The sequence below is a fragment of the Filicampus tigris genome, chromosome 6, assembly GCF_054856515.1.
Source record: "Filicampus tigris isolate MCC_2025a chromosome 6, RoL_Ftig_1.0, whole genome shotgun sequence".
Classification (NCBI taxonomy): domain Eukaryota; kingdom Metazoa; phylum Chordata; class Actinopteri; order Syngnathiformes; family Syngnathidae; genus Filicampus; species Filicampus tigris.
The window spans coordinates 6,079,398-6,106,681 of NC_141222.1; the positions used below are offsets into that span (position 1 = coordinate 6,079,398).

The following is a 27,284-nucleotide window of genomic DNA, read 5'->3' on the forward strand; positions in this document are numbered from 1 at the left end:
TTAGGCATGACCTGTTATAGGGATGTCGTGTTGGTAACCCTTGAGCTTGTCTACTGAAGGTGTGATAACCTCCTGAATCTTAGGCTCTTGATGAAATTATGTGTTTTAATGCATGTACTGTTCAAAATGTGCTGCTAAATGACCAATAAAAAAGGTTTTACAATATATTGATTGTATGTCCCCAAAACATGTACTTGTGCTTAGACTTTAAAGCACAATACCACACAGTGGGGGCGGAATTGATCTAAGAGTATAACCTGCATCATTTCAACTTTCTTGTTGAATTTTTAATTAAATACCAATTGATACTATTGGATTACCGTATTTTCCAAAATCTTTCAGGTTTTAGCATTTAACATGCTAATTGTGTACAGGGCCCTTATGCTGCTATTTGAATTAAATGTCATGTGTCATCTTCCAAACCGCTTATCGTATACAGGGTCGCGGGGAGGTGCTGGAGCCTATCCCAGCCGTCAACGGGCGGAGGCAGACTACACCCCGAACTGGTAGCCAGCCAGTCGCAGAGCACACACAGACACCGTCACTGAGCGGGAATCGATCCTACGCTGCCCACACACAACTCAGGTGTGTGTACCACTACACTATAAGTGACTCGAATTAAATGTCACTTTCAAGAAAAGGTATTGTTGTGTTTATTTGTTCGTTATATCTATTTTGACCTAAAATATACCTTGAAATGAATTAACTTAAATCTCAATGCACAAAATAGTTTTGATCTAAATCTGGACCACATCTGGTCCAGAGCTGATTAGGATGTAACCTTTGGGTAACAAATGAGTGGCAGATATGGGGCGTATATCAACTTGTCTTTGGGTTGCTCTGGACCAGTTCCGGCTCCGAGTTGTTGCAGAAATTCCTTCCTATCCGGCGTCCTAGTGACGTGCGGGTTAGGATTGGAATTAGGGTTAGGCTGTCAAATCAACCTACGGTAGGAAGTTTCGCACGCGTAGGACATTTTGTTAGAACACTGGGAAACAAATCCATACCACATCAGGCCCGTGGTTCAAAAAGACACTGGACCAGATCTGTTTTGCCAATTTGGGCCAGATTTCGTAGCACATCTGGCCCATGTTAGATTTTGCTCTCTGATCATGGATGTAACGTAAGATTGTTTTTCAGCAAACAAGAGCCAATTTCAGTGTTGGATCAAGTGGTCTACCCTTCTAGAATAGGGATGGCCAACCACTGAAAGGCAACGAGCCACAATTTTGCCTATGTTACCATCAAGAGCCACAGCATGCACATACATTTGGTACCTTGATTGTCGAATGTAATCTGTTCCATCACCACGTTCAAACGAGTCCTCCACACACACCCTATTGTTCACTTTGTGTAAAACAGAACATTTTCCTCACAATCCTGTCGCGGTCCGAAATTACATTTTCATCAGACAAACCTGCTGTAGGAATATCAAGAGCTCATGGTTTGGTTTTATCATGGTATTGATGTCACAGTATAATATTTATTGCAATATTGTGTGAATGCTCACACACCCTAAACAATTGGGTTAAAAATGGAGCCATCCACTAATTGGGTCAATTTGACTCAAGTAGAGGATCGGTCCAATTTTGACCCCAAATTGTGTTATTTTCAACACCCCTGTTTTTAGAGTGCAACACTGCACTGTATAGCTAGAAAGTTTGCGGTGCCCAGTCTGGTCACTAATTTGACAGTATCATATTTCTTATTTTTAGTATTTCAATGTGATACAGTCTAGTGACAGTGTTTTCTTTGCTTAGAAACACAGGAACACAGCGAATAAAGGCAACAGGTATAGAAAAAGCCAAGTAACTATATTAAATATAATAATCACTTTGTTTGTTTTTCTGCTGATATGCTTAAATTTGGAGGGCAACTTATCTCTGATGTGTTGTCCAAGGCATGGGGTGGAAGTCATGCCAAGTGGAAGTCTCAACCGCAGACATGGCTCACCACAAGACGACAACATGTCGCGGTGACATATCTATAACATATCGATTTTTTTCAATCGGAATATAATGTACAGTAGCGCCGATCTTACACGGCTGGCTTTTGTCTGGCTTTTGCCACTCAGCCAATCATCAGTACATTTCTTCAGACGTTTCAAATTATCACATGGGTTACGCAGCCAATCGGGTGCCTGTATTGCGCATACAGGCACTCGATTGGACGCATAACACGAACCCGAAAGTGAGGTGCTGAAAGGCCACATTGGCGAGTAAAATTACATTTGAAGAAGAACGGCTCATTATTTTGCAGCGAAAGAAGACCAGGACGATAGCAAGGAACTTTTACAGCACTATTCCGTGCTCCCCACCCCTTACCACATACACAAGAATGGGGTTGACAGCGCACTGCGCCCAGCTAAGCTCATTTTTGAAAAGGGCTTCAGGAGCCGCATGCAGCTCTTTTGCCGGTTTCATGCGGCTCTTCAATAGCCACATGCGGCTCGCGAACCGCGGGTTGGGCAGGCCTGGTCTATAATGATGTAAGTTGGAGCAATGTATCCGTTTCCGTCTTATTATTACAAAGTTATCTGCCTTTTGGTAGATGGTACAGAGAGAGTAAGACAGTGAAGGTAGGGAGAGGGCTTTATAAACGGTATAAGTATTCAGTTTACTATTTATTTTTCTATCTATCCTGTCATTCAGAACCACACTTATCATATGCCAGTAGACTTTATTCTAGACAGGACAGTGAAAGATCTGAATCTATAAGAATGGCTTTATATTAGCCAACAGGTTAACCAAAAAACAAATTGGGAATTACACATCGCATAATCAGTTCAAAGTCAGTGTGCCCTGATCTGAGCACGGGACCAGCTGGTGAAGATCAGCCCCATAGGCAAGGCCAGCCAGGGAGGAGACCAACCCACATTATGTTTAGATTTTGAAGACAGTATAAATGTGAGGGCTGTATGTTTTCTGCCCTCGCCTGTCTCGGGTGAGAGCATTCGCGAGGATGGAAAAGCTGTCCAGATCTGCTTATTGTATGACTCCTAAACTTCAGAGATGGTAAAGAAAACTGATGAGAAAATTCAATCGATTTGTGTGAGTCTTTATTATATTATATTATGATAATCCATCCATCCATCCATTATCGAGACCGCTTATCCTCACAAGGGTCGCAGGGCGTGCTGGAGCCTATGCCAGCTGACTTTGGGCAGTCGGCAGGGGACACCCTGAATTGGTTTGCCAGCCAATCGAAGGGCACACAGAGACAAACATCCGCACTCACAATCACACCTAAGGGCAATTTAGAGAGTCCAATCAACTTACCGTGCGTATTTTTGGAATGTGGGAGGAAACCGGAGTACCCGGAGAAAACCCACGCAGGCACGAGGAGAACATGCAAATTCCACACAGGGAGGCTTACTGCTGGGGGCTAGTTTAATCCAGACACATGCATACTATCAATGTGTATGTTGAGTAGCTGCTTGTCAATGTGTATGATGAGGAGCTGCTGTATCAAAAGAAGTTGTCCTCTCCCAGAAATAAGGCAAGGCAGCTTATTTCTATGTGCTATATTTAGCACATTTTATACACAAGGCAACTCAATGCACTTCACCTATGTTACCATATTTTTATATTTTACGATCACAATCATCTTCTCCTCTGCTGTGGCTCATTTAAAGAACTTTTATGATGCTTTTATGATGAAATTTGACCTCTGAATTTGACCTATCATAGTGAACACAAACTGTTAGTGGCACATACCCACACCCGGTGAGTGTGTCAGAAGGCTGGAGGGGAGAACCCGTGTAAATGAAAAGTGTGCAAAGCCAGGTGCTTAAAATAGGACTAATGGATGAATGGGAGAATATGGCGCCACGTATTAAAGAAAATATAATAACTATCATTCTTACCTAGTTTTGGTAAACACGGTTATAGACCTTGGATAATGAATGGAATGTTCAGGGCAGATAATCAGGTAAAATTAATAACTAACCTTTCATTTTTGATGATTTTTATGTGTCACTGTGTAATGTAGTGGATTGCTCACCTGACTTACAAGCAGCCAGTGTGGGTTCAATCAAATGCATAAATGCATATCAATGCAACGCTTCGATGGCATAGGAAGTTTTTTTTTTTACCCTTTCCACTAGCGGAGTAAGCTAATGGTACACCAAACATCATGATTCGGTAGTAACCTTAGTTCTAAGTTGACCGATCTAATTCTGTACAGTAAAGTAGCAAAAGGCAAATAAAACCTGCTTTTCTTTTGTGTGAACAGGAACAGATTCATGACATTGACAATGAAACAACCTGTGTGTTAGCTCAACGTAATGTTACTGTTAATTATTTCATACCGATAGTGTTACTTGTTACTGTTAATTGTTTTGTCTGATACTGATTTGAATTTCTTGTTCTTGACTTAAAGATAATTTTATAAATATTTTTGCATGGTATTTTATTGAAGATTCTAGTGTTGCTTATTGCATAGTACATGCTTTGAGTGACCAAATTGTTGTTATAGTTATCAAATGCATTTAATTTGATACACATTCATATTGTACTGTAATGTATTCAAATTAATTTTGCACGTTAGTTAATGTGAATAATCATTTGGATATATTACTGAACAAAAAATGTATGCTAGTTAAAACAACCCAGAACTGTAGTTAATTTGACCAAACAGTTTGAGTAAAAGATTTAACTCACCCGTAGAGTTGAATCAACGAACCCATCGTGCTAAGCCAAATTAAACTACTGTTGGAATGGTGCTACTGTATATAATAACACAATGGGGTTAAAAATAAATCAATTTGGGTTATTTTTGACCAAACCGTTTTTAGTGTGAAATGTAAACATTACTCATACAGTGATGAAAGTAAAATGATTCACATTGCTAGTGCTAACAATTTCCAATAACGGTAGCACTGGTCAATGTATTTTTACAAAATGTATTAATCCCAGATGCAAGTAATCGTTTCTAGTCCCTAGTTTTTTCTCTAGCACACCAGTTTATAATAATAATAATAATAATAATAATAATAATAATAATAATAATAATATGCAATATAGTTATATATTTAGTAATATTTATGAATTAAGGGTTAGGTTCAGCATAGCTATAAATTAGTCATAGCTATAAATTGCACCGCAATCCATAAGATACGTATTGCGAAAACCATTTTAAAAAATGAAAATGAAAATACGTATCTAACCTGATGTTGTAGGAAAAAAGTCGAAACATTTTTTAAATCAGCATCAATACTACATTCAGATAACACATAAAAACATCTCAGACAAAAATTTGCCGTTGACCAGTATAATTTGTTTTTTTGACATGGTCACACTGTGTTGTAGTGTTACTGACAAAAAAAAAGCAACAACCAAAATGTACATAGGTCATTGTCACCAGACTGCATCCTTCCCTGGGCTAGGATGAACCAACAGAGCCTTTTGTGCATCATTACACAAAAGCGAAACTCTATCTGGATGCCAATATCTCACTGCTTCTGTCCGTCAACACAGTAGAACTGCATCACACGTCACTCTCCACTGCAGTAGTCCGTTGGCTATTGCTTCACCTCCAACTCTGCTTTCCTGATTATTGTGAAGGGGGGAGGATAACATTAAAGAGACAATCAAACACAGGCATCAGAGTTGTCGCCAGTGCCTGCAGAATACAAAGTGTTATCAGAAATGCGGCTGAACCTGAGCACTGTCCTTCCCATAGGCAAAGTTGTTCTTTCAAGTCACTTTGGCTTTGAGTCACATATAGCAAAAAGGATGCCAGCCTCAACATCTTCAGAGATAATTATGTGTTACAATATTCAGACTAGACGAGATGCGTATGATCTCTTGAAAATGTGAAATATATAATTAATTAAAAAATATAATTTCATCATAAACTCAAATAATACAATTTAAACAACTTTTTAAAACAACATAAGAGAAAATAATTGTCAAAACTGAATGGCACAGCAGCCTTTTAGCCATTCTGAACACAGTGGCGCTATTGTCACAATAACAGAGAGTGTAGTGACAACATCTAGAAGCCTTCCTTCCCTGTCAGTGCAGATGAAAGGACCCCACTAAGTCTAATTACTTTATGCGCCGAAGCAGCCTCTCTTACTGTGGGATGACTCTCAGATCTTAGGTGCTGAGATGCCACACGGCTAATTGAGAGTTGCAATCAGCACCCTTGTTTGGCCTGGTCAAGTGGTCGAGTTTCAGCACAAAACATCAAATGATGGTGAAGAAGAAGGGTGGAATTTGTTTGGCCCCCTTTGATGTGGGAAATTTATACAACACGGGAAAAGTTGTCATTTTTCTCATTTGTTTACATTGGCACACAAATGCAAATATTAAAAAAAAAAAAAGTATGCTCTAAGGATGCCATGTATGCTGTGCCTGTGCAGCTCTGGACGCTACAGTATTATACTAATATTAGCAATCTTGCAATCTCAGACTACTCATTCTTAAAAACTGTCTCCATTCGGTGGCCAATAGCAGTGTTGCCAAAGTTACTTGGAAAAAGTAACTTGGATACGTTAATAGTAACATTCAGCAGATAATGACAACACTGCTCAACATTAAAATGAACACCACGTTTTTGCCACTTCATTGGATGTGCATTTTTAACAGTGACATTTAAGGATGAAGGTTCTTTTTATTTTATTAAAAACTAAATAAAGACAACATTTTTGACTTACCATAATTTTAATAAAAACAAAAATAAGTGAAATCCATTACAGGCTTTTAAACATAAATGGGCTACCTGTTTTTTTAATTTAAAACAAATTAAAAAGAGTCTTTCCAGACTTCATTTAACGTAAATAAAATATAAAGTAGGTCCGCTGATAGTGTAGTGGTACACACGCCTGAGTTGTGTGCGGGCAGCGTGGGATCGATTCCCGCTCAGTGACAGTGTCTATATGTGCCCTGCGACTGGCTGGCAACCAGTTCGGGGTGTAGTCTGCCTTCGCCCATTGACGGCTGGGATAGGCTCCAGCAACTCCCCGCGACCCTATATAGGATAAGCGGTTTGGAAGATGACATGACAAAATATAAAGTAAAGGCAGTCTTTTATACTTGCCATATTTGCCTATTAATATTGTAAAGGCAAAACTCAACATTTATAATGTACATTGTTTACAAATATAACGTTTAAATTTGTGAACCTCCTGCACTCACACAATCTGGTGTGCATGTTGCGCTGCGGTCAGTTTTTTTTCCATGGAGTGTCCAGTGCTGGCCATTTTACAAAATATTTGCAGTCCGTTTATCGACTTCCACCTACAGCCGGGCTACCCTTACGCTGTCCGTTTATCCGCCAAAAGAGCTGGTTCAGTGTTGCATGGCCAAGTCGAAAACCGAATCGCCCCACCTGATTCATGGCTGCCAGTATTAATCAACTAGTCATGACGATGTCAGTCTCTCCAGGATTTCGTGAAGTTGCGATCGCAACTATTAACGCAAAATCAAGAAAATCTCCCAATTTTGTTTAAACACAGCAACTTTCCCGCAACAATTCCGTTTTAAAAATGAACATTTCATGTAACTTTGGGGTTATTTTGCCTAAAATGGTTACACGGGCGCCCTACCGGAAATAGTAGCTGAATCTTAAATCACGAAAAAGAAAATCCCTACTGTATCAGATGATGGCCTCCGTTGTCACATCCTGTTTCAGATGATGGCCCCCGTTGAGGGCAGAGAGACGTGGAGCAAAGAAATGAGAATATATATATATATATATATATATATATATATATATATATATATATATATATATATATATATATATATATATATATATATAATGTATTATCAGCCTTAATCCAACCCCCTTTTGACGTCATTTTTTTAATCGTGTGATTAAGGTTTCCACAGCAACCAGCGGCTGTATTGATAAAGGCTGCTGGTCACCACGATCTATACATGTATATTTACAAAAAAAGCTTTAGAGTAGAGGAGGCATTTCATCTGCTTCAAGATATTGACGATGAGGATGAATTGCACAGCTGAGTGCCCCTGCCCCGCGGTGATAGTCGCGGTGTACGCGTTGGTAGTGTAACCCTTAAAAGTTGGTCTTCCTTATCTTCGGAGGCCATGGTATGGCGGGTTACAATATGGGTTTGACTTTGTGTATTTTTTCTGGCGTCTTCCTTGCTAAAGACAACCGACATGGCAGGACAGTGTTTTGTTGCGTCTTTTGTCGCTCTAATTCATTTCTCTCTCGTTTCTTCTTCGCTTAGGAAATGCGCTGTACCAAACCAATTCAAAAAGCAATAAATACTTAAGCACAATATAAATGAATGAATATATGCTCACAAAGCAATATTGCAGCATTTTAGAAAAACAATAAACACAAAATAATGTATGCAATCCCCAAATTAATATAAAAAAGATTCCAGGTTGCTGCTTGCTCCTGTAATTTATAACAGCACGACACACATGCAACGCGAGAGCCGCACGGGACAATCTCAGCGGTCCACCAACTGTTTCTCATTCATTTATCTGACATCATTTACATTAAGCAATAAATATATCTGTCAGAAAAACACCAATATAAATGTGTGTGCATGGGGGTTTATACGTGTGTGTGTGTTTGAAAGGGCTGAGGGGCTGTTTTTGTGAGTTGAATACAATGCATGTTTTTCAATTGAAGGGGCAAAGCAACTCAAACATATTTTTTTTCAAGAATATGTTCTATGCAGGCCCCCTAGTTGAAACAAGGCATTTTGATTAATATTGTGTTTGTGGAATATGAGTCAAGCAGCAAAATCTAGCCATTTCAGGGGTCGGCCATTTTATCAATTCTGTCGAATGAAAATGACATCACAGATGCCCTGAGGGCTCAAATAGCGACCAATCATGGCTCAGTTTTAGAAAACAGGTGAGCTGTGATTGGTCATTACCTGAGCTCTAAAGTGAGCCGTGATGCTTCAGGGCATCTGTGATGTCATTTTCACTCTACGGACATGACAAAATGGCCGCCCCCAGTGATGGCTAAAAACGGGTGGATTAACTCTTATTCCACAAACGCAATATTTATCAGAATGACTTGTTTCAACTTGTGGGCTTGCATAGAACATATTCTTGAAAAAAATATGTTTGGATTGACTTCCACTTAAATAAAGTATTTGCATAAGAAAATCAATCCTCTTAATATACTTTCTATGTCCTAATTATAACATGTAAGCCATTCATTCATTTAACATAGTTGAGTTGCATGGCCCGTTCGAAAAATTAATTGCCTGCCTCTGACTTGCAGGATGGGATCCCGTGATCAGGTAGCTTAGCACACTTCTCTAGGGCAGTGGCCCAGTGACAAATCTTGTTTTGTACCACTAACCGACCGCAAGGGCATATTTTGAAGTAGCACGGCGACATGGAGATAATAATATCGCTAGCGGCTCTCTTACGACGCGTTTGGCCACCGTCTGTTATGACGAATATAGTCGCTGTCATGTGAAAAACACTTATCGCCATTTTTTTTTCATTTTCTTATTTATACATGAATGGTGTTTCCGCGTTACAGACATCGCATTAATGTGAAAAATAAACAAGTTTCCAAAATTGGAGATAAGTGTTTTTCACAGGACAACGACGATGTAGTCATTGCTGCTGGAGCCAGTGTGGTGAAGCCAGTAACCACAACAACGGTTGTTCATACACTACTCATCACTCCGTGAGCCTCAACTTCAAAATAAAAGCACATGGTACATGTACATGTGTCAATGCCTTACTTGGCTTTTATTTTGAAGTTGGCCCTCGGAAGCAAATATTCCCGCAGCTGACTTGAGGCTGCATAGCCTGACCGCAGTCAAGGTGGCTGACGGAGCTGCATTATTCTGGTGCACAGATGCGCGGTGATAGAGTTAAACTGGAGCACAATATCCAATTTGCAGTGCTCATGTGAAAATATGCGTATATTTATATACAGAGCTGGGCATCGCTTAACCGCCACCACGTTCCATCCTGCATATTTAATCGACCACGTGGTCCCGGTCCATCCCTCGTCGGCCATAGCCACTTGGCGTCGAGAACATAATCTTCACGTCACAAGCAGGCCCCGCACGAGGAGACACGTCGCCAAACAAAGAAAAAATATCAAACAAAACCAACATACACATGCACGTGGTGATCGGTGAAGTAAAATCAATATGGGGCACAGGATATTGCGTCTGTGGGACTGCAAGGTACACAACACTTTTATCTTTCCTTACCCGGCCGCCATGTCAGGAGTGTGGCACCTGCGTGTGACGAGTACAGGTTAAGTCCGTTCTCAACGTCGTTTGGCTGACTCAGATCGACTGGGACCACATGAGTTGATTAAGTATGCAGGGAAATAGGTGATGCCCAGCTCTATACTGTTACCTGAGCTGATTAATTCATATTCCACAAACGCAATATTCATCAGAATCAGAATGCCATGTTTAGACTAGTGGGGGCGAATAGAACATACAATTGTAAGGAACATTTCTGACTTTACTTCCCCTTTAAGAATTTTTTTAATGGTTAGATACATCTTCCAAATGTAACTTTAATTTGGAGAAAAATTGTTCAAATGCTGTAACTGCCATTCCCTCACAACCACGCCAACAGATTTGTATCTTCTTCCGAATCAAGTCAGCTCATGTGCCTTTAAAAAGAGGGACTAAACCATAAAAGAGAAGGGAGGAGAAGTCTTAACTACAACTAGCAATTTTGTGTTTTTTAAGCGTGTGAATTTAGACTGAAATTGAAGAACAGTTAATTAGTCCTTTTCTTATGAGATGTGGCTTTTATCTGCGTTTTTTTAACACAATAATTAAATATTTTAGCCTGACTGTGAAGAATGAGCTAGCATATTCAACGTTTTTGAAACCATAATAATGAAGACCTGAAAATAGATACAAAAGGTACTTAGCAAGAGCCACTCTGGTATAGTTCCAGGACTTAATAGTTTCGCCCCTGTTTTTGAAAAGGAAATGCACAAATTCAGCAATTTTAACTATGGAATCAATTATTGGAATCAAAAGCGAAATCAATATAAAACACACACCAGAGATCTGAAATTAAAAATAATTTTATTTCATTTTTCTTCATGATGCATGTGAGGCTCTGCCACCCCGGCCGCAGGTGCTTGGCACTCATTGCTAATTTAAGTGAGAAGTTTGTTTTAAATCAAAGAGCATTTTCTAGTTGACGATATTTGTAAAATATAAAATATATCAATATATCAATATAAAATATAAATATGTACTATAAAAGAAAAAGGACTGTGTAGCAATTTTATGTATGTATGACTAAAATTAATCCGGACCGCTCATGAATGACAGTGTACTATTGTCTGTGAACACACTGTCCATCCGTAATTGAACGTGTAACAGAGTTAATGATATTGACCCTGACATTCACATTAAGTTCACGTGAATATCAGGTTTGATTCATTAACTAAAAGATGAAACAAAGAATGATTTGTTGAACGAATCATTTTAATGAACAGAGAATTTCGTGATTCAGTACAGTGAAAATAACTACCATTACCATCACTTCATAACAGTTCACCTAGCATTTTTCACAACCGGGTTAGTCACCAAATGTACTAATCTGTAGCACATGACAAGAACTTCTATGAAACGCAGATTGGCCTCTTGGATTCATTATTGCAAACTAACACGGGAAGAGAGGACACACCTTCTCTACCCACACAACAGCCCCTCAGTTCTTTGAAGAAAAATGTTAGGACTTGAAAAAGTAAATGATCTATTTAAATACCAGGAAACAATCTTCAGATGATGACACATCAAATATTCCCCGAGTCGTGGGTGGATGTTTATATAAGTCTTGTCCATCTGGGATAAAGATCTTCACACTGCTTCATTTCTTTTTCTGTGGGAAGATGCTGGGGGGTGGGGGGAAGAGCAAAGAACATAAAAAAAAAATTGAAATGCACCTTTCTCGGCTCTCTTATTTTTTCCCCCTCGATTCCCAAACGTGAATGTGTCGGCGAGCTCGTGGTATGTAACAAGATGAAAAGTATAGGCCATCCCTTTGAAATCCTCCTCAAGTCAAAATTACCATTTCATTTCAACTCCAGCCAGGAAACGGAAAGCGGGGCCACTGCTAACTGCTTTGGGCATATTGTTTGTAAACTTTGGAGGAACATTGTTGCCTGGGAAAATGCTTTGTGTGGGTGGTGGAAGTAAGCAGTTGGAGCAACCACAAAGGGAGGGATCAGGCCTATTTTCTCCGTAGGAGGAGCACATAAAAGTGAAAATAATGTTCATTATTACAGAAAAATAACATTAGCCTTCGGTACTTATAATAGCATGCCGTTTAACTGGCAAAAGTTGCCTCTAGAGCTACACAGTCAAGTAGTTGACCCTACTTGAGGAATCGAACAGTTATTTCTCGTGCTTTAATTAGTCCACTTCTTTGTTCAAGGGGCCGTTCATTATCTGAGCTGGAGGTAACTGCTTTTTCCATGGTGGTCACAGTAAAACCGTGCATAGTTTTATTTAGTCGGCTTAACTGACCTCTTAGCTGCTCGAGGTGACGATGTATTATTTGAACCATACTACTGTACGTACAGTACATGGTACTGTGACATTTTAAGCAATCACAAGTGCTACATAACAGAGGGTCTAAAATTGGGTTATTAATGAGTGCATACATCCTTGTTTTGCACAAATCATGTTGGGAATTCAATTATACGATTTTTAAATTGAGCATATAGGTGCTACCTATATTCATTTGTAATAAGAAACGTGTTAAGAAACATGTAATGTCACTGGCCGTGCAGGAATGGCCATAACTGCACAGAGAAATAAAGACGTTAATACTACTTAAAGTCCCTGTAAAGTGAATTAAAAATGTCTTTTGAGACACACTGCTGAGAAGAGTGTTTTTAACAAGCCTCCCAGTGCCAAATTTAAATGAATAGGGGGAAAAGAAAAAAAATAAGTATATGCAATCAGGCTTAAAAATTGTGAAAAACTGAGACATTCCCTCAGCTTTCAGATGCTGCGGGAGTGGCAACTGAATGCTGTTTCAGCTGTGAAAATATACCACCTAAAACCTCCAGTGACTGGAATATATCCTACCCAGTCGCCGCGGGTCTTTTCCACGAGTTTGTGCTAGCCACTAGCTAGCGGGCTAGCAGGCTTCTGGAACACGGGGTCGTCCAATATGTTACCATCTCGCTCGCTACCGTTTGTGTGCGTCCACATAACAGAGACACTGAAGGGAAAGTTAACTATGTATTAAATACAGTTTCACACATTGTTCAGCCTGTGTCTGACACTGACAGACATTTAAGCACAGACTTCCTGTTAGTTATAAACCCTGCAATGCTTTCCATTTCAACATATTACGGTAGCCAGAATAACAAAACAACACATGAGCATTTAAATAATGACACTGATCTGTTCTGTAAGTGGCGGCACGGTGGTCGACTGGTTAGCACATCCGCCTCACAGTTCAGAAGTCGTGGGTTCGATCCCGGCTCCGGCCTCCCTGTGTGGAGTTTGCATGTTCTCCCCGTGCCTGCGTGGGTTTCCTCCGGGTACTCCGGGTACTCCGGTTTCCTCCCACATTCCAAAAACATGCATAGTAAGTTGATTGGACTGTCTAAATTGCCCCTAGGTGTGATTGTGAGTGGGGATGTTTGTCTCTGTGTGCCCTGCGATTGGCTGGCAACCAATTCAGGGTGTCCCCCGCCTACTGCCCAAAGACAGCTGGGATAGGCTCCAGCACGCCCGCGACCCTTGTGAGGATAAGCGGTATGGATAATGAATGAATGAATGAATGTTCTGTAAGTTGTAGCATCCAGGTAAAATTTTTGCGGTTCAAGGCATTCTGTAGCTTGTTAGCTTTAATATTGGCGTGCTGTAGTGGTAGAAATGGGGTAAAAAAAAACTAATTAACTCTCAATTGCACTGGATTGCCACTAATAGAATGAATTCAGGCATTCAGTATTTACATAGTGGGGGAGGCCGACCCATGCCAGAAAACCCAAGTGCGTACCTTCGTTTTAGCCACACACAAGATTTACTGACAATTGAACTGGTGAAAAATAGTGTAAAGCTATAGCTCAACAATTCAGAACTCCATTGTTCTCAGTCTTTGCACAGACTTTCAGCAGTTATCTACAGACATATAAAGAAACAAATCTCTGAATTCAGTTTACAAGTTCTTTAGAGGAAGGCCTCATTAATTTTATGTGTGGCTTGATTGGTAGTAATTAATTAGTTTAGCTTGGGAAAATGCATACAAGATGAAAAATGTATATATAAATGTATTGATATATTTCATTTTTACGGCAACGTTTTCAACACACGGTTACGTCCATGATGGGTCCAACGAGACGTAATGTGCTGAGCATTTTACAAAAAATTCCCGGTCTGTTTATCGCCTTCGATCTGCGGCGTGCGTACACTTCCACCGTCCATCCATCCACCTTTTTGTCAAGCCAGACTAAATAGTAATCGGCAATAGGTTGGTCCGTCTATCATTTTAAACGGGCTTCTGTAGGCGTTTCCACAAATTTCAACCCATCCTAGGCGGATAGACGGACCTGTCCATCATATAGGCGGAATACCCAGCTCTGGTAACGTTTATAAATTACTGCTGGACAATAGACAATCTTTGGACAGCAAGGGGACACAAAGAAAAAGAAATCCCATAATGGATAACAAACATTTGCAAGGGGTTGACCAGAAACAACAAACAAGGTGCACGCATGTTATACATGTTTATAATTTGTACAGTTTTTTGCAGCCCCGTTTTGCACAAGATCAGGCAGGCACGCACATGAAAAGTTCTGAGGGACCTTCTCCCTGGTTCTTTTATCTTTTATGCTCGCTATGCTAATAGTAACTACCAGAAGACTTCATATTCTCTTGAACTATTTAATGGATGCCAGAAAGATTGAGACACAGCTGTGGAGTCTTATCTGCGAGATTGTAGAAGAAGGTCTAAACTGTCCAAAATGGTTCCTATTCTTTGTACTTCCTCGTTCACTCACACATAGGACACAACAGTCCAACTCAAATCATCTATCAAATGATATGCGCCAAAGAGGCCTAATCTAACCCACGTGCGCATGTGCAGTGAACATTTCCGGGACAAAGAGTGATTTACAGTTGGAGAGGAGACATGCCATGTAGGTGACTGGAAACAATATGGCTTCATTCTTTTAGGATTAATGCTATAAATGCATTCCATTCGGCGAAGCTGTGTGTAATATATCATTGTGCAGTCGAGTCCAACGTTTACCCACATGACCTAGTGACGTGGTTAATGATCATTTTTTTAATTGTTTATAATAATCACTGTGACATGAAAAATAGTGAAGTCATCAAATTAATTATACACAAAATATATATTTTTTTTACTGCTGCAAATGGCGTACATATGTGAAGTATAAGTCAATTAGAGTACTGTAATATAAAATGAGTCAATTCTCATGTTTCTTTCCCCTCTTATTGTTGCATCCCATTCATTTCAAGTTGTACACTTTCGGCGTAATTTGTACAGGTGGAAACACCTTTTCAAATATGTATGCCGTACATCCCTGATTTCTGTTCACTTGACAGCTATTCAGAAATAATGTGTAACGTGTAAGATTACATACAGAAATGTAACGGCAAATTACAACTTTCGTAAGATTCAGTACACACTTGAAATAGATGATTACATACACGGGGAAAAATGGGCTTCTGACTATGCTTAGTCTGACTATTTTTTATAGTTTCCCATTTATCGTTTATCGCCTACAAAATGGGCGTCCGACATAGGCGGGTAGGTGGACCGGTCCATCACATAAGTTTGTATGCCCAGCTCTGGTTTCTACCACTAGAGCCAGGAGCACCGTTTCATCTTTCTAACTTTGAAGCCGGGAGAGCCTACACGTAATTTTTTTTAAATCCAATTCTTGATATCTTAGCCAACAAAACACATCAGAATATACACGTGACATTGTCGTGAGTCCTGTAGGATGTCACTGAATTTTTTTCGAGCCGTAATGGCGATATTTAGATTAAAAAATTCAAGATATTAATATCGAAAATTCTAATGATATCGGTCAACAACAGTTTATGAACTTTTCAGGCTCGTGCTGCATCTGCAGCTCAGACTAACCAACAACAAAGCCAAAGCTTGAGCTCCAATGACAATCATCTGATGGGCAGGGAGACACATACACACACGAACAAACGCACACGTGTTGCACTGTGACGACGTTGCAATTTATAGCCAACTTTCACACACACAAAAATCCCTTTCCGGGTTTTAAACGAGGGACACACAGCAGGCCACCACGTTCTGCCAAGCCATAGTATATACAGTACACATATGTTGTGTCTTACAACAATTCTTAACTTTGATAATTTATGTGCCTGTGGATGAAATGGCGAAGCTTGTGGTAGAAATGTACACGAGTGGTCCGCAGTACACCAATCCATTCAAGTAAATGGGAGCGTGTCCCATATATATCTCTATTTTTCTCCATTTGTCTGCATTCTCGTCTTCCCTTTTCAGTGGCAATCTGTGTCTTCCTTGACTGATACTCAGTTTTTATGGATTATAAAAAAGTACAACATATTTTGTGGGAAGCCTCAGATCATGACACACAGATACAGGCTTAGACAGTTCACATCATAGGGCACTCACATCCTTGATGATGGCCTAATGTGTGGGGGTGCTTGGCCAACTGTTAGTTTTTGTGACAGTCGTATTGTAGTCAATTTTGGAAGCATCATGCCCCTTTTGGCGGGCCTTAGTACTAAAGCCACATCATGCATAAAACCACGCATGCATTGACAAATTGGTACAGAACAACTCACACTCTGAAGCAGTTAACACACACATGCAAAACTCACGTACAAACTCACTTCTCACTTCTCATACTCTTGTTGTAGCATAAAATTGTCGTTAAAGCAGACTTGCATACAATGTTACCGGAAATTATTTTCATTTATTGTTGACTTTTGTTCGTTGATGACTGTTGGTTAGTTGTAGTTAAAGAATTGCACGTTCCACATCTTTTTGATTGATATATTTTTTTTTAAAAACCAAAATTGAACCATCGTAAGATCATTATCACATAATTATTGAGATATCTGGCATGACTATTGAGATATGAAATTTTGTCAATATCGCCCAGTTATTATGAACAGTCATATCCCATTTATAAGAGGGTGTGCACACTTGTGCAACCACATTATTTCAGTTGTTTATTTTTAGTCCTTGCTTGAAAAAGGTTAAAAAAAAAAGTTACATAGGACATAGGCAACATTAATGGTGGAAAAAGTTTTGAAATTGTTGATCGGGTCTCCTATTGTAAATCACAGAAACCTGGTGTTTGAACAGGGGTGTAGCACAGAATTCTGGAGTTTGAGCTCACAGTATTGGCTATCAAAATGCATGCATGACCCCCAAAGTAGACTTCAATGGTACCTCTACTTAAGAAATTAATTGGTTCTGGAGTACATTTCTTAAGTAGAAAATGTTGTAAATAGAGACGCGTTTTCCATGTAAATGCCCTAATCTGTTCCAAGCCCCCCAATATTGAGACATAAATGTTTTATAGAGCATAAAAATGCATGAAAACATATAACAAATACATGTTACAATTAGATTATTGCACAATAAATGAGAGTTGTGCATAATGTAAAAAAACAAAGAATAGAGTAAGGAATAAAAATGATGGTCGTTTACCTTTTTGCTGTCCTCATCGCTTTTTGCCCTCTTTGGTTCATGTTCTCTCTCAGAAGTGGTTTTTGCCTGGCGTTTTGTAAAGAACTGATTTAATAACGTGGCGACGGTCGATACATTACGGTCATATTCTTTGGCGAGATCAACCAAATGCATCCCCCTTTCATACTTTTTTATTATCTCTTGCTTTGTATGGACGAAAAAAACGATTTTCTCCTTTTTTTCTTTTCCTCGTTTCTAATTCATGTAAAACTTTCGGAACGCTTCATGGCCCGAGGGGCGAATGAATAGGACACTGCATAGACATATCCATCACATATCTATCTATGTACCGGTCAATCTGCAGACATAGACACATACGGTAGAGGTCCCTCTTAGCCAATGGGATGCCAGGAAGATGCTAGCCTAGCCAATGGCAGAGCAGCAGTATGTTACGTTCAGGAAACTCCGTAGCTGCGAGTCGCAGCCCATACTGCTAGTAGCAGTCCATACTTTTATCTTTCATATCCTGAAATTTCTTTCGTAATTAGAGACAATATTTTCCTGTTGAGGCGTTTCGTAACTTGAATATTTTGTATGAAGAGACGTTCGTAAGTAGAGGTACCACTGTATAGCATAGCTATTATAATTTCCGTTCATTGCTTAGGTTCATGTACAGTAACTGTGCAAGGCCCTTTATAATTAAGTTAATGAAACTAGATTTTTTTTTAAACGATAAAAAGGACCAATATCATCAATGAAAACTAATAAACATGTTTTAAAACTAGGAGGTTATTACTATTACAAGTTATTTATTTTCCACACTTCCCTTCGTTCACGGCCTTCAAGATAAAAACATAGTAGCAAACCACTATACACAGCAGGTTTGCTACGACGTATTTCCGGAAGTAGAAGACGCCAGAAGAAGTGCAGGAACTCCACCTTGATGTGGCAGCGTCATACTTGAGTGCTGCGCGCAGATTACTATACTCCCGGACACAAGTTGTTTTGAAACCGTTAAGTTCCAAGTCGGTGGGCGTCGCTTCAAAAAGACAGCGACAACAATGGATACCATACCTGCTACAACCATAAAGGGACTGAGATGACTTAGACTATGCATTTAATTTTATTGCCAAACTAGTTTGCTTTGCAGCAGCAACGAGCTGCGTGCTGCATCCTCTCTCTCCTCTCCGTGTGGGAAACTGTATGTCATCGCAACATGTGACATAATGGACCGATCAGAGCAGCAACAATTCCTGATGGGTGCGTGGCATGTGTTGCAGACCTGTCGCCAACAGCACAATGCGTCGGTCACATGAATCAATACGGCAGTTGTCGCTCGCGCCGACACAGGAGTAGAAAGAAGCCTAAAAACAAGCCTTTCATTGAGTAGGCTGAGATGAAATTTGGCCGCCTCGCGACCAAATCAAACGCATTAGGGCCGATTAGTGGGCCGGACTAAAATCCTCTTCCGGCCATGCTTTTTTGTTCTTGAATATATAAACTCCTTTTTTGTCACAAAAAGAGAAAACTGTAGATTAAAAATTAATGAATTAAACGAAACATTTATCAAGGTAAATAAAAGTACGACTGCATAGTCAGTCGAACCTCCATGGCTCTACATAGTCGTCAAAAGCAGTTTGAATGTGAATGTTGAGCATAACTTTTTTTTATTTTTTACTTTGTATCTTTTATGTAATTCTTGTTGTAAGATTCAACAAAACAGTCTGTTGGTTCTGTTGGGTGTTGCATAGCAAATATAAGCTGGATCTTTTTTTGTTTTATCAACACTCCACCCAACGTTCACCCCTATTTATTTTTACTGGCACTAGACACATATTTATGTAAACAAGGGCTGTTTAACTGAACTGCAGTCAGTTGCCATTGGTACAAGAACTTTTACCTCAGCTGCCTTTGTTGTTGTGCATGCTGGCGGTGTCTTTGGGAGGCCCACTTCTGAGCTGCAAAGAAATTGCAAAAACACAGAGAAAGAGTATGTGAGAGTTGCAGTCGGAGTGGTAGAGAAATAAACAAGCAGGCTAACCAGATGGAAACAAAAGTGATTTTGTGACGAGATCATCTTACAGGAAGCACACGCTCTGATAATCTAGCCACTGACCTCTTGTACACAGGCGTGTGGGGGGAGGCGATGACAAGAGCTCTGTTGGCCCCATCTGCATGTCTTGTCCCTGGTTATGTGACCATGTGCAGCACCTGGCCCCACGCCAGCACCCAACACCCCTTTGTGGTGGCCACAGTGGCCGGTTGGATCTGCCTTTGATCCTAGGCCAACTATTCATCTCTAAAGGAAGAGGAAGAGCAAAAAAAAAAAAGATAAACAGAAAAACGAGGGAGGGGAGGAGAAATAAAAGTCAACCTCTACTGCCAATTATTGGAGAAACATCAAGGTCTTTCCTGCCTGTGTAAAAAGCGAGAGCAGAGAAGAGGGGGTGCTGTTTGATGGTTTGATTCAGGTTAGTGGCGAGGCTGGCCGAGGTTGAAGCTGACTAACAGGATGTGGTCATTGCTGTGAAGAGATTTTGCATGTCTGCTCTGACACTTTTTGGGTGTCTTTTTATCTATTTTTTTTTTTTAAGTTGCCCTTTTTTAGGGCAGCACCGTGCAGCGATTAGCACATATGCCTCAGTTCTGAGGTTAGGGCTGCAGCCTTCCTGTGTGCAGTTTGCATGCTCTCTCCATTCTTGTGTGGATTTTCTCTGAGTGGTGACCACTTCCTCCCACATTCCAAAATTATGCATGTTAAGTTCCATTGAAGACGCTATGAATTTTATTTGGGTGCGAATGTGAGTGTGAACGGTTGTTTGTATATATGTCCGCCGATTAGTCCTGGGGTGGACCGCACATGTCGGCCAAATCCAAGTAAGGTAGGCCTCACCTCACTCTATTCTCACTAATGAGAATAAGTATGTTATAACATGGTTGAATGGATGTACGCCCTTATTTACCATTGTGTCTTTTCAATATCTATTTGAACTATAACAGAAATCCAGCAAGTGGCCAAATTTAAATGTTCCAACAAAAAGTATTTTCTTATTACTCAAATTCAAACTTCCTCCATTTACGATAGTAGCTTTCTCTGTGTTCTCCAGCTTTCTCCAGTCCTTCTTCACTTTTTCTCTGCACCTTTGTACCCTTCTCCCTCCACTTGTTCAGGCCTAAATCAGGTGGCTGAAGCAGTCACACCTGTCAAGTTTGTAAGGCATGATGAGAGATGTAGTGCCTGGATTGGCAGTTATTTTGTGCCGGCTAGCTAACATCCCTCCTCTACATGCCCTCTTGTGATGCCACAATACCGATACATATGCCTCTCTATGTATAGGGGAACCCGGGGATAGTTGTAATACGGGTCAGTTGTAACTCTTGCCATTGCTCCAATCAGGCAGAAGTTAGGCATCACCTGATTCACCTTGCACATGTTTAGGTTAGGGTTTATTCACACCTGCACTGTTTCCTGTTTGTTCAACTTTAAACGAACCAGGGTTCGTTTCCCACGCTGGTCCAGACCTTTTATGTTGGTGTGAATACACAAACGAATCCTGGTGTGGACCAAACAACTGGACTTAGACCCATTCCTTTAGGTGGTCTTGGTTCGCTTCCAAAGGGACTCACTGTGTTTTGCTACAGGTCTGAATACAAACCACAGCCGATCCACACCAAATACAGGATATGTCTGTGAAACTGAACGGGTGTCGGGTGTCCATCACTGACGCCTGTTTTGTTGACGTTAGACAATGGACAGGAAACTTAAGGCTCTGATACACCAAACCGACGTCGGAGGTCGTTAAGCGTCATTGCGTCTTTAAGCGCCGTCTGATTGGTGTAGTGACCACCGTCGAAGTGTCGTAACCCGTCTGTAAGCGTCTTGGGGGCGTTTACGTATGTTGAATCGGTGTCACCAGTCGTGACATTTGGTCACTCTGATTGGCTGTTAGCTAGCAAATCAGCGTGCGGAGCACCAACGTGAAGTGACAAAGGTGGAAGCACAGTGAGCACGCTTCCGCTGCCTTAATCTTCTTACAAGTACAAGAGCGGGGGTTGACAGTGTAAGTATTTCACAATACCGTGTCAAGAACTTCGCGTGGGAGTTCATCGTGAGCGAAGAATAGAGCCGAATGCATTGTTTACGTTGTTATAATCAGCCCCTGGCCAACATCTTTCCGGTTGGAGTTTTCTAACCATGAGAAATGGTGACTACCGCCGCCGATGGTATGGAAGGGTATTACATCTTATGCATGCGCAGAAGGTACTTTAATAGTCAACGTCGCTGTCTGTCGTTGCGGTGTGTTTTGCCAGTGTGACGTGCCGACAGCCGGCCAGACGCCACAGGGGGTAGGCGTCTGTCACTGTCGGTGAACGTCGTTTTGGTGTATCAGGGCCTTTAGGGGAAAAAAAACGGACCAAGCACGGACGGAACTGGGTTTTTCTCCGTCAGTATAATTGTTACTAATCGGGCACCAAAGTACTTTACAGTCCGTCACTGACAGACGTCCATTTTTGTTGATGATTGACGGAAACGCGCCCCGCCTGTCTCGCGTGTGTTTGTATTGACAGCAGGCTTTCTTGAATAGACTTCATTGATTGTATATGTACAGTAGGTGGCGGTATGCACTACAGGGAGAATCATGAGTTTGTCAGGCTGGGAAGGCAACAACTAATTAATGAGCTAAGAAGCAATAAAGTAGCTTTGAATAAAGAGAAGGGCGGCATGGTGGTCGACTAGTTAGCACGTCCGCCTCACAGTTCAGAGGTCGTGGGTTCAATCCCGGCTCCGGCCTCCCTGTGTGGAATTTGCCTGTTCTCCCCGTGCCTGCGTGGGTTTTCTCCGGGTACTCCGGTTTCCTCCCACATTCCAAAAATATGCATGGTAAGTTGATTGGACACTCTAAATTGCCCCTAGGTGTGATTGTGAGTGCGGATGTTTGTCTCTGTGTGCCCTGCGATTGGCTGGCAACCAATTCAGGGTGTCTCCCACCTACTGCCCGAAGACAGCCGGGATAGGCTCCAGCATGCCCGCGACCCTTGTGAGGATAAGTGGTATAGATAATGGATGGATGGATGGATGAATACAGAGACAGTTTTACAGATACGTTTTTGTGAGTTAAATTTTACATGTCTAATTTTGTTTTTGAAAGAGTAGGGTTAGGAGGCTGTGAAACGGTATTTTGCAGCCCCACACTACATTTCAGAAGGTGGCAGTAATGCACCAAAGGTTGTTTGCCAACTGCTAAAAGACAGAAGAAGAAGCATTAATAAATTGTATTAATAATATGTTACTAATGGGCGGCACGGTAGTTGACTGCTTAAGATGTCTGCCTCACAGTGCAGAGGTTGTGGGTTCCAATCCGGAGCTAGCCTTCCATCGTGGCGTTTGCATATTCTCTCCATGCCTGCGTGGGTTTTCGCCGGTGGTAACAACGTTGTTGTTAATAAGCACATACAGTAAAATTGCTTAAAGTGGAACTCAACCAAAACATATTTTTTTCAAGAATATGTTCTATGCAAGCCCACTAGTTGAAACACGGCATTCTGATTAATATTGTGTTTGTCGAATATGAGTTAAGAATCCACCCCTTTTTAGCCATTTCAGGGGCGGCCATTTTGTCACTTCTGTCGACTGAAAATGACATCAGAACTGCTCAGGGCTCAAGTAACGACCAATCGCAGCTCTGCTTCAGAAAACAGGTGAGCCGTGATTAGTCTGATCTGAGCCTTGAGTAGTTGTGATGTCATTTTCAGTCGATAGAAGTGATAAAATGGCTGCCCCCTGAGATAGCTAAAAAGATGTGGATTTTGCTGCTTAACTTATATTCCACAAACGCAATATTAATCAGAATGCCGCGTTTCAACTATTGGGCCTGCTGGGAACATTGGGTTGATTTCCTATTTTAATGATGAAGGTTACACATTTGGCAAGAGATTGTGTGTAACTGTTACATTCTATTGAGATTTGATGAATAATGTATCACAATTCACATGGCAATGCAGAGTATAACAATAGTAATTGTCCTGAATTACTTTTAGACACTCATTAATTAACACATGCATTTACAATACACCAACCCATGCACAGAATGATCTTTCCACAAGTACATACAACACACATTAGTGAAAAAACATCCAGGCCACACTCACAGTTGTGTGGCACTGAATCGCTCTTTGCCCTCCTTGGTTCATGTTCTCTCTCAAAAGTGGTTTTTGCCTGTCGTTTTGTAAAGAACTGATTTAATAACGTGGCGACGGTCGATACATTACGGTCATATTCTTTGGCGAGATAAACCAAACGCATCCCTTTTTCATACTTTTCTATTATCTCTTGCTTTGTTTGTATGGACAAAAAAAAGATTTTCTCCTTTTTTTATTTTCCTCGTTTCTAATTCACGTAAAACTATCGGAAAACCTCATGGCCCTAGGGGCGAATGACGAGGACGCTGCATAGATATATCTATTACATATCTATCTATCTACCTGTCTATCTACACAAACACCTCATGGCCGAGGGGCGAATGAGGACGCTGCGTAGACATATCTATCACATATATACAGTATCTATCTACCTGTCTATCTACACACATAGACACATACGGTAGAGGTCCCTCTTAGCCAATGGGATGCCAGGAAGATGCTATGTAATGCAGATGCAGAGCAGCTATGAGTATGTTGAGTTCAGGAAACTCTGGAGCTACGAGTAGCAGCCCATACAGTATTTTTACCTTTTGTATCCTGAAATTTCTTTCGTAACAAGAGGCAATATGTTCCTGTTAAGGCGTTTTGTAACTTGAACATTTCGTATGAAGAGACGTTCGTAAGTAGAGGTACCACTGTACTATTATTTTTTTTACAATTTATTTTGTTCAGGGTCACAGATGAGCTGGAGCCCGTCCCTGTTAGGTTCCCTCATTCTGCTCCTTGAGCCCCGCCCCTTCCTTTCCATGTGTGTGTGTGTGTGTCTATGGTTGTCTTGGTGCAGGTGTGGAGAGACAATTGGTGCTGGGACCAGGTGCAAGCCATCACCATCAGCAATTTACTTAAGCTGGGCCCAACCACCACCTCGTCGCCAGATCAACACCCTCGATTCAGAGTTTGTGCATCCAGCAACTATCCTGAACTCTTGCAAGTACTTTCAGAAAATTTAACCTGTTTGTATATCACTTCTCAGGTTACCCTGTACTCAGCCTGCCAACGCTGTGCCGCGAACCCCGCCTGTTCCCAAGACAACTTCTGGACTCGCTCTCCCATCTACACCTTCATCCCTGTTTCAATAAACACATCATTGTATTTCTCAACTTGTCTCAGGTCTCTGCAATTGGGCCCTTCTCACACCCAGAACCCTGACAATCCCAGCTGACTGGTGAGATGTGGATTTACACCAAGGACAGGCTGCCAGTCAATCACAGGAGAAAACCTACACAAGCACTGGGGAAACATACAAAGGGCTTGAGCCAAGGTTCCAACTAAAACCTTTGTGTTTTAAGGCCAAAGTGCTTTGATTTCTCTCAGTTGAGACAAAGTAACAATAACAGTTCACACTTCCAAACTAAGACAGGAGCAAGCAGCAGCCATTACTTTTGAATCCAGCCTGTCAGACATCTATTTGGTGGGCTGAACACTTCATACACTACTTTTGTACTTCCTGTCTTCCTTCGTCCTTGAGGACAAAGGAAAACAACAGACAATAGCACATGCATCGATCACCAAGGACAAGATTTTGTTTTGTCTCTTTGAGCCTCTGCTTCTGTTTGTCGCCATCATTTTCATTTCATGGTCATTTTTTTCTGCATTCTCTTGAGACTTCCCCAGCTAACAATTGAATATACAAACTGAACTGCAACATCAACTGAATCTTACCATTGTCCTATAAATGTAAGTCATATGTCCTTGTCCTTTGTTGTAAAAGATCCTTGTGAGAGTTGTATTTGCTATTCTTGCTTCATTATAGATTCTGATCAGAATGTAAAAGGGAGATAGACTGATTTGCAAAACAAGGAATAAATGCAAAAAATGCATAGCAGATGTCTGCGGACCTACCGCACTGACTTCTGTAAAATGGTTAATGACAGAATGACATATTAGTGTTTAAATTATTTGACATTTTCCAGTATGTCAGCAGTAATTCTGTGCATATTAATGCCCATATGTGAGTGTTTTCATTTCAGCACCTGTGTCCTGGCATGTTTGAGCATGTGGGTGCCAAAATACAGTATTTAAATCAAATTATCACTGTTATCACTATCTACTCTATTTCTGGACTTAACTAACAGAAGATAGTGATAAACAAAGAGTGAAATGTAAGAGAAAAAAAAATGTAGTTCACACTTCACGTTTGTCACTCCTGCTGTTATTCATTCGTGTGATAAGCTAAGTAAATATAATTTCTAAATAAAGTGGAATTGAATTGTCTCTATTTTGTGCAATACAAAAAGAGACCACACAGTACAGGCATACAAGCAGAGATGAAGTTTGCAAACCTGAGTCAAGCCTGAGTTCAGGCTTCATGCCTTGCTCAAGGGCACCTCAGCATCAGTCAGTCTGAAGTCTACTGTAGCACCTCTCCAGCAATTACTTACGGTTGCTTTTGTCCACAGCGTGACTTCAATTGTGATCAAGCTATATATACGTGCACACCAAGGTTATAATTGTTTTGGATTTTTCCTTATACTAATAGCACTCTTGTTTTTTAATTTATTTAGTAAATGAAAATGTTTTTTCAATTTTTAGTTTGTTATTTTGTTACTTTCTGTAACCTTGGTGCACACGTGCACCTCATGCATGAAAAGAGACTATTGATCTCTCTCAGCACTCACCAAAGCAAGTAAGAGTGGCTATCAGGTTTTTTTTTTCTGAAGTTCAGTGTGTGATCCATCCATCCATCCATTATCTGTACCGCTTATCCTCACAAGGGTTGCGGGGCGTGCTGGAGCCTATCCCAGCTGTCTTTGGGCAGTAGGCGGGGGACACCCTGAATTGGTTGCCAGCCAATCGCAGGGCACACAGAGACAAACATCCGCACTCACAATCACACCTAGGGGCAATTTAGAGTATCCAATCAACTTACCATGCATGTTTTTGGAATGTGGGAGGAAACCGGAGTACCCGGAGAAAACCCACGCAGGCACGGGGAGAACATGCAAACTCCACACAGGGAGGCCGGAGCCGGGCTCGAACCCACAACCTCTGAACTGTGAGGCGGACGTGCTAACCAGTCGACCACCGTGCCGCCTCAGTGTGTGATATTCTTTTCATTTCTCTCACTGTCTTTTAAAATCCTTAAAGTATCCTCCAAGTTCCTATGACAGATGACACATTTATTTATGACTCACGGCATATTACGTGTTAGTTCACTCCTCGTTTTGTGTTTTGTGATAGACACTCACAAATGGGACCAACACCCCAACACTTGTTGCAGTTTGGTGCAGTCTTTACCAAACCGAGTTGCTGAAGCCTTCTCAGATGAGAGGCGACACATCTAAGTTATAAGTCAAACAGAGCAGTCCAGTTGCGATCGATTTAATGCCCTGAGAAAACTTGTTGATATTTTAGGTCTGAATGGCACAGAGCTGTGTTCTGCCATTACAGTTGTGAGCTGACACATGCCGCGACTCAACATGAATGCAAATCGTCCTAGTTTTTAAACTT

The 27,284-nt window shown here is 40.9% G+C and overlaps 1 protein-coding gene and 1 long non-coding RNA gene across 3 annotated transcripts in view; one reads left to right on the top strand and one right to left on the bottom strand.

Annotated features, from left to right (window-relative positions):
* The first annotated feature begins 509 nt into the window (after positions 1 to 509).
* LOC147145562 (uncharacterized) lies at positions 510 to 25,857 on the top strand. Its single transcript, XR_015087209.1, has 3 exons — positions 510 to 585; positions 24,619 to 24,729; positions 24,808 to 25,857. It is a non-coding gene; the product is annotated as an uncharacterized LOC147145562 (long non-coding RNA).
* LOC147145563 (uncharacterized) overlaps positions 11,477 to 27,284 on the bottom strand; it is a 52,435-nt gene continuing 36,627 nt past the window's right edge. Inside the window, exons 1-4 of one of the 2 annotated variants that reach the window (XR_015087208.1) lie at positions 21,713 to 21,872; positions 19,750 to 19,932; positions 19,534 to 19,591; positions 11,477 to 11,838 (exon numbers count right to left, since the gene is read on the bottom strand). Coding sequence is in view for 1 of the 2 variants with exons in the window: in XM_086033944.1 (XP_085890070.1) it covers positions 11,814 to 11,838; positions 19,534 to 19,591; positions 19,750 to 19,932 (266 nt within the window). In the remaining variant the exon portion in view is untranslated. Of the gene's footprint in view, positions 11,839 to 19,533; positions 19,592 to 19,749; positions 19,933 to 21,712; positions 21,873 to 27,284 lie in introns of those variants that run through there. The other variant, XM_086033944.1, reaches the window with a different exon arrangement.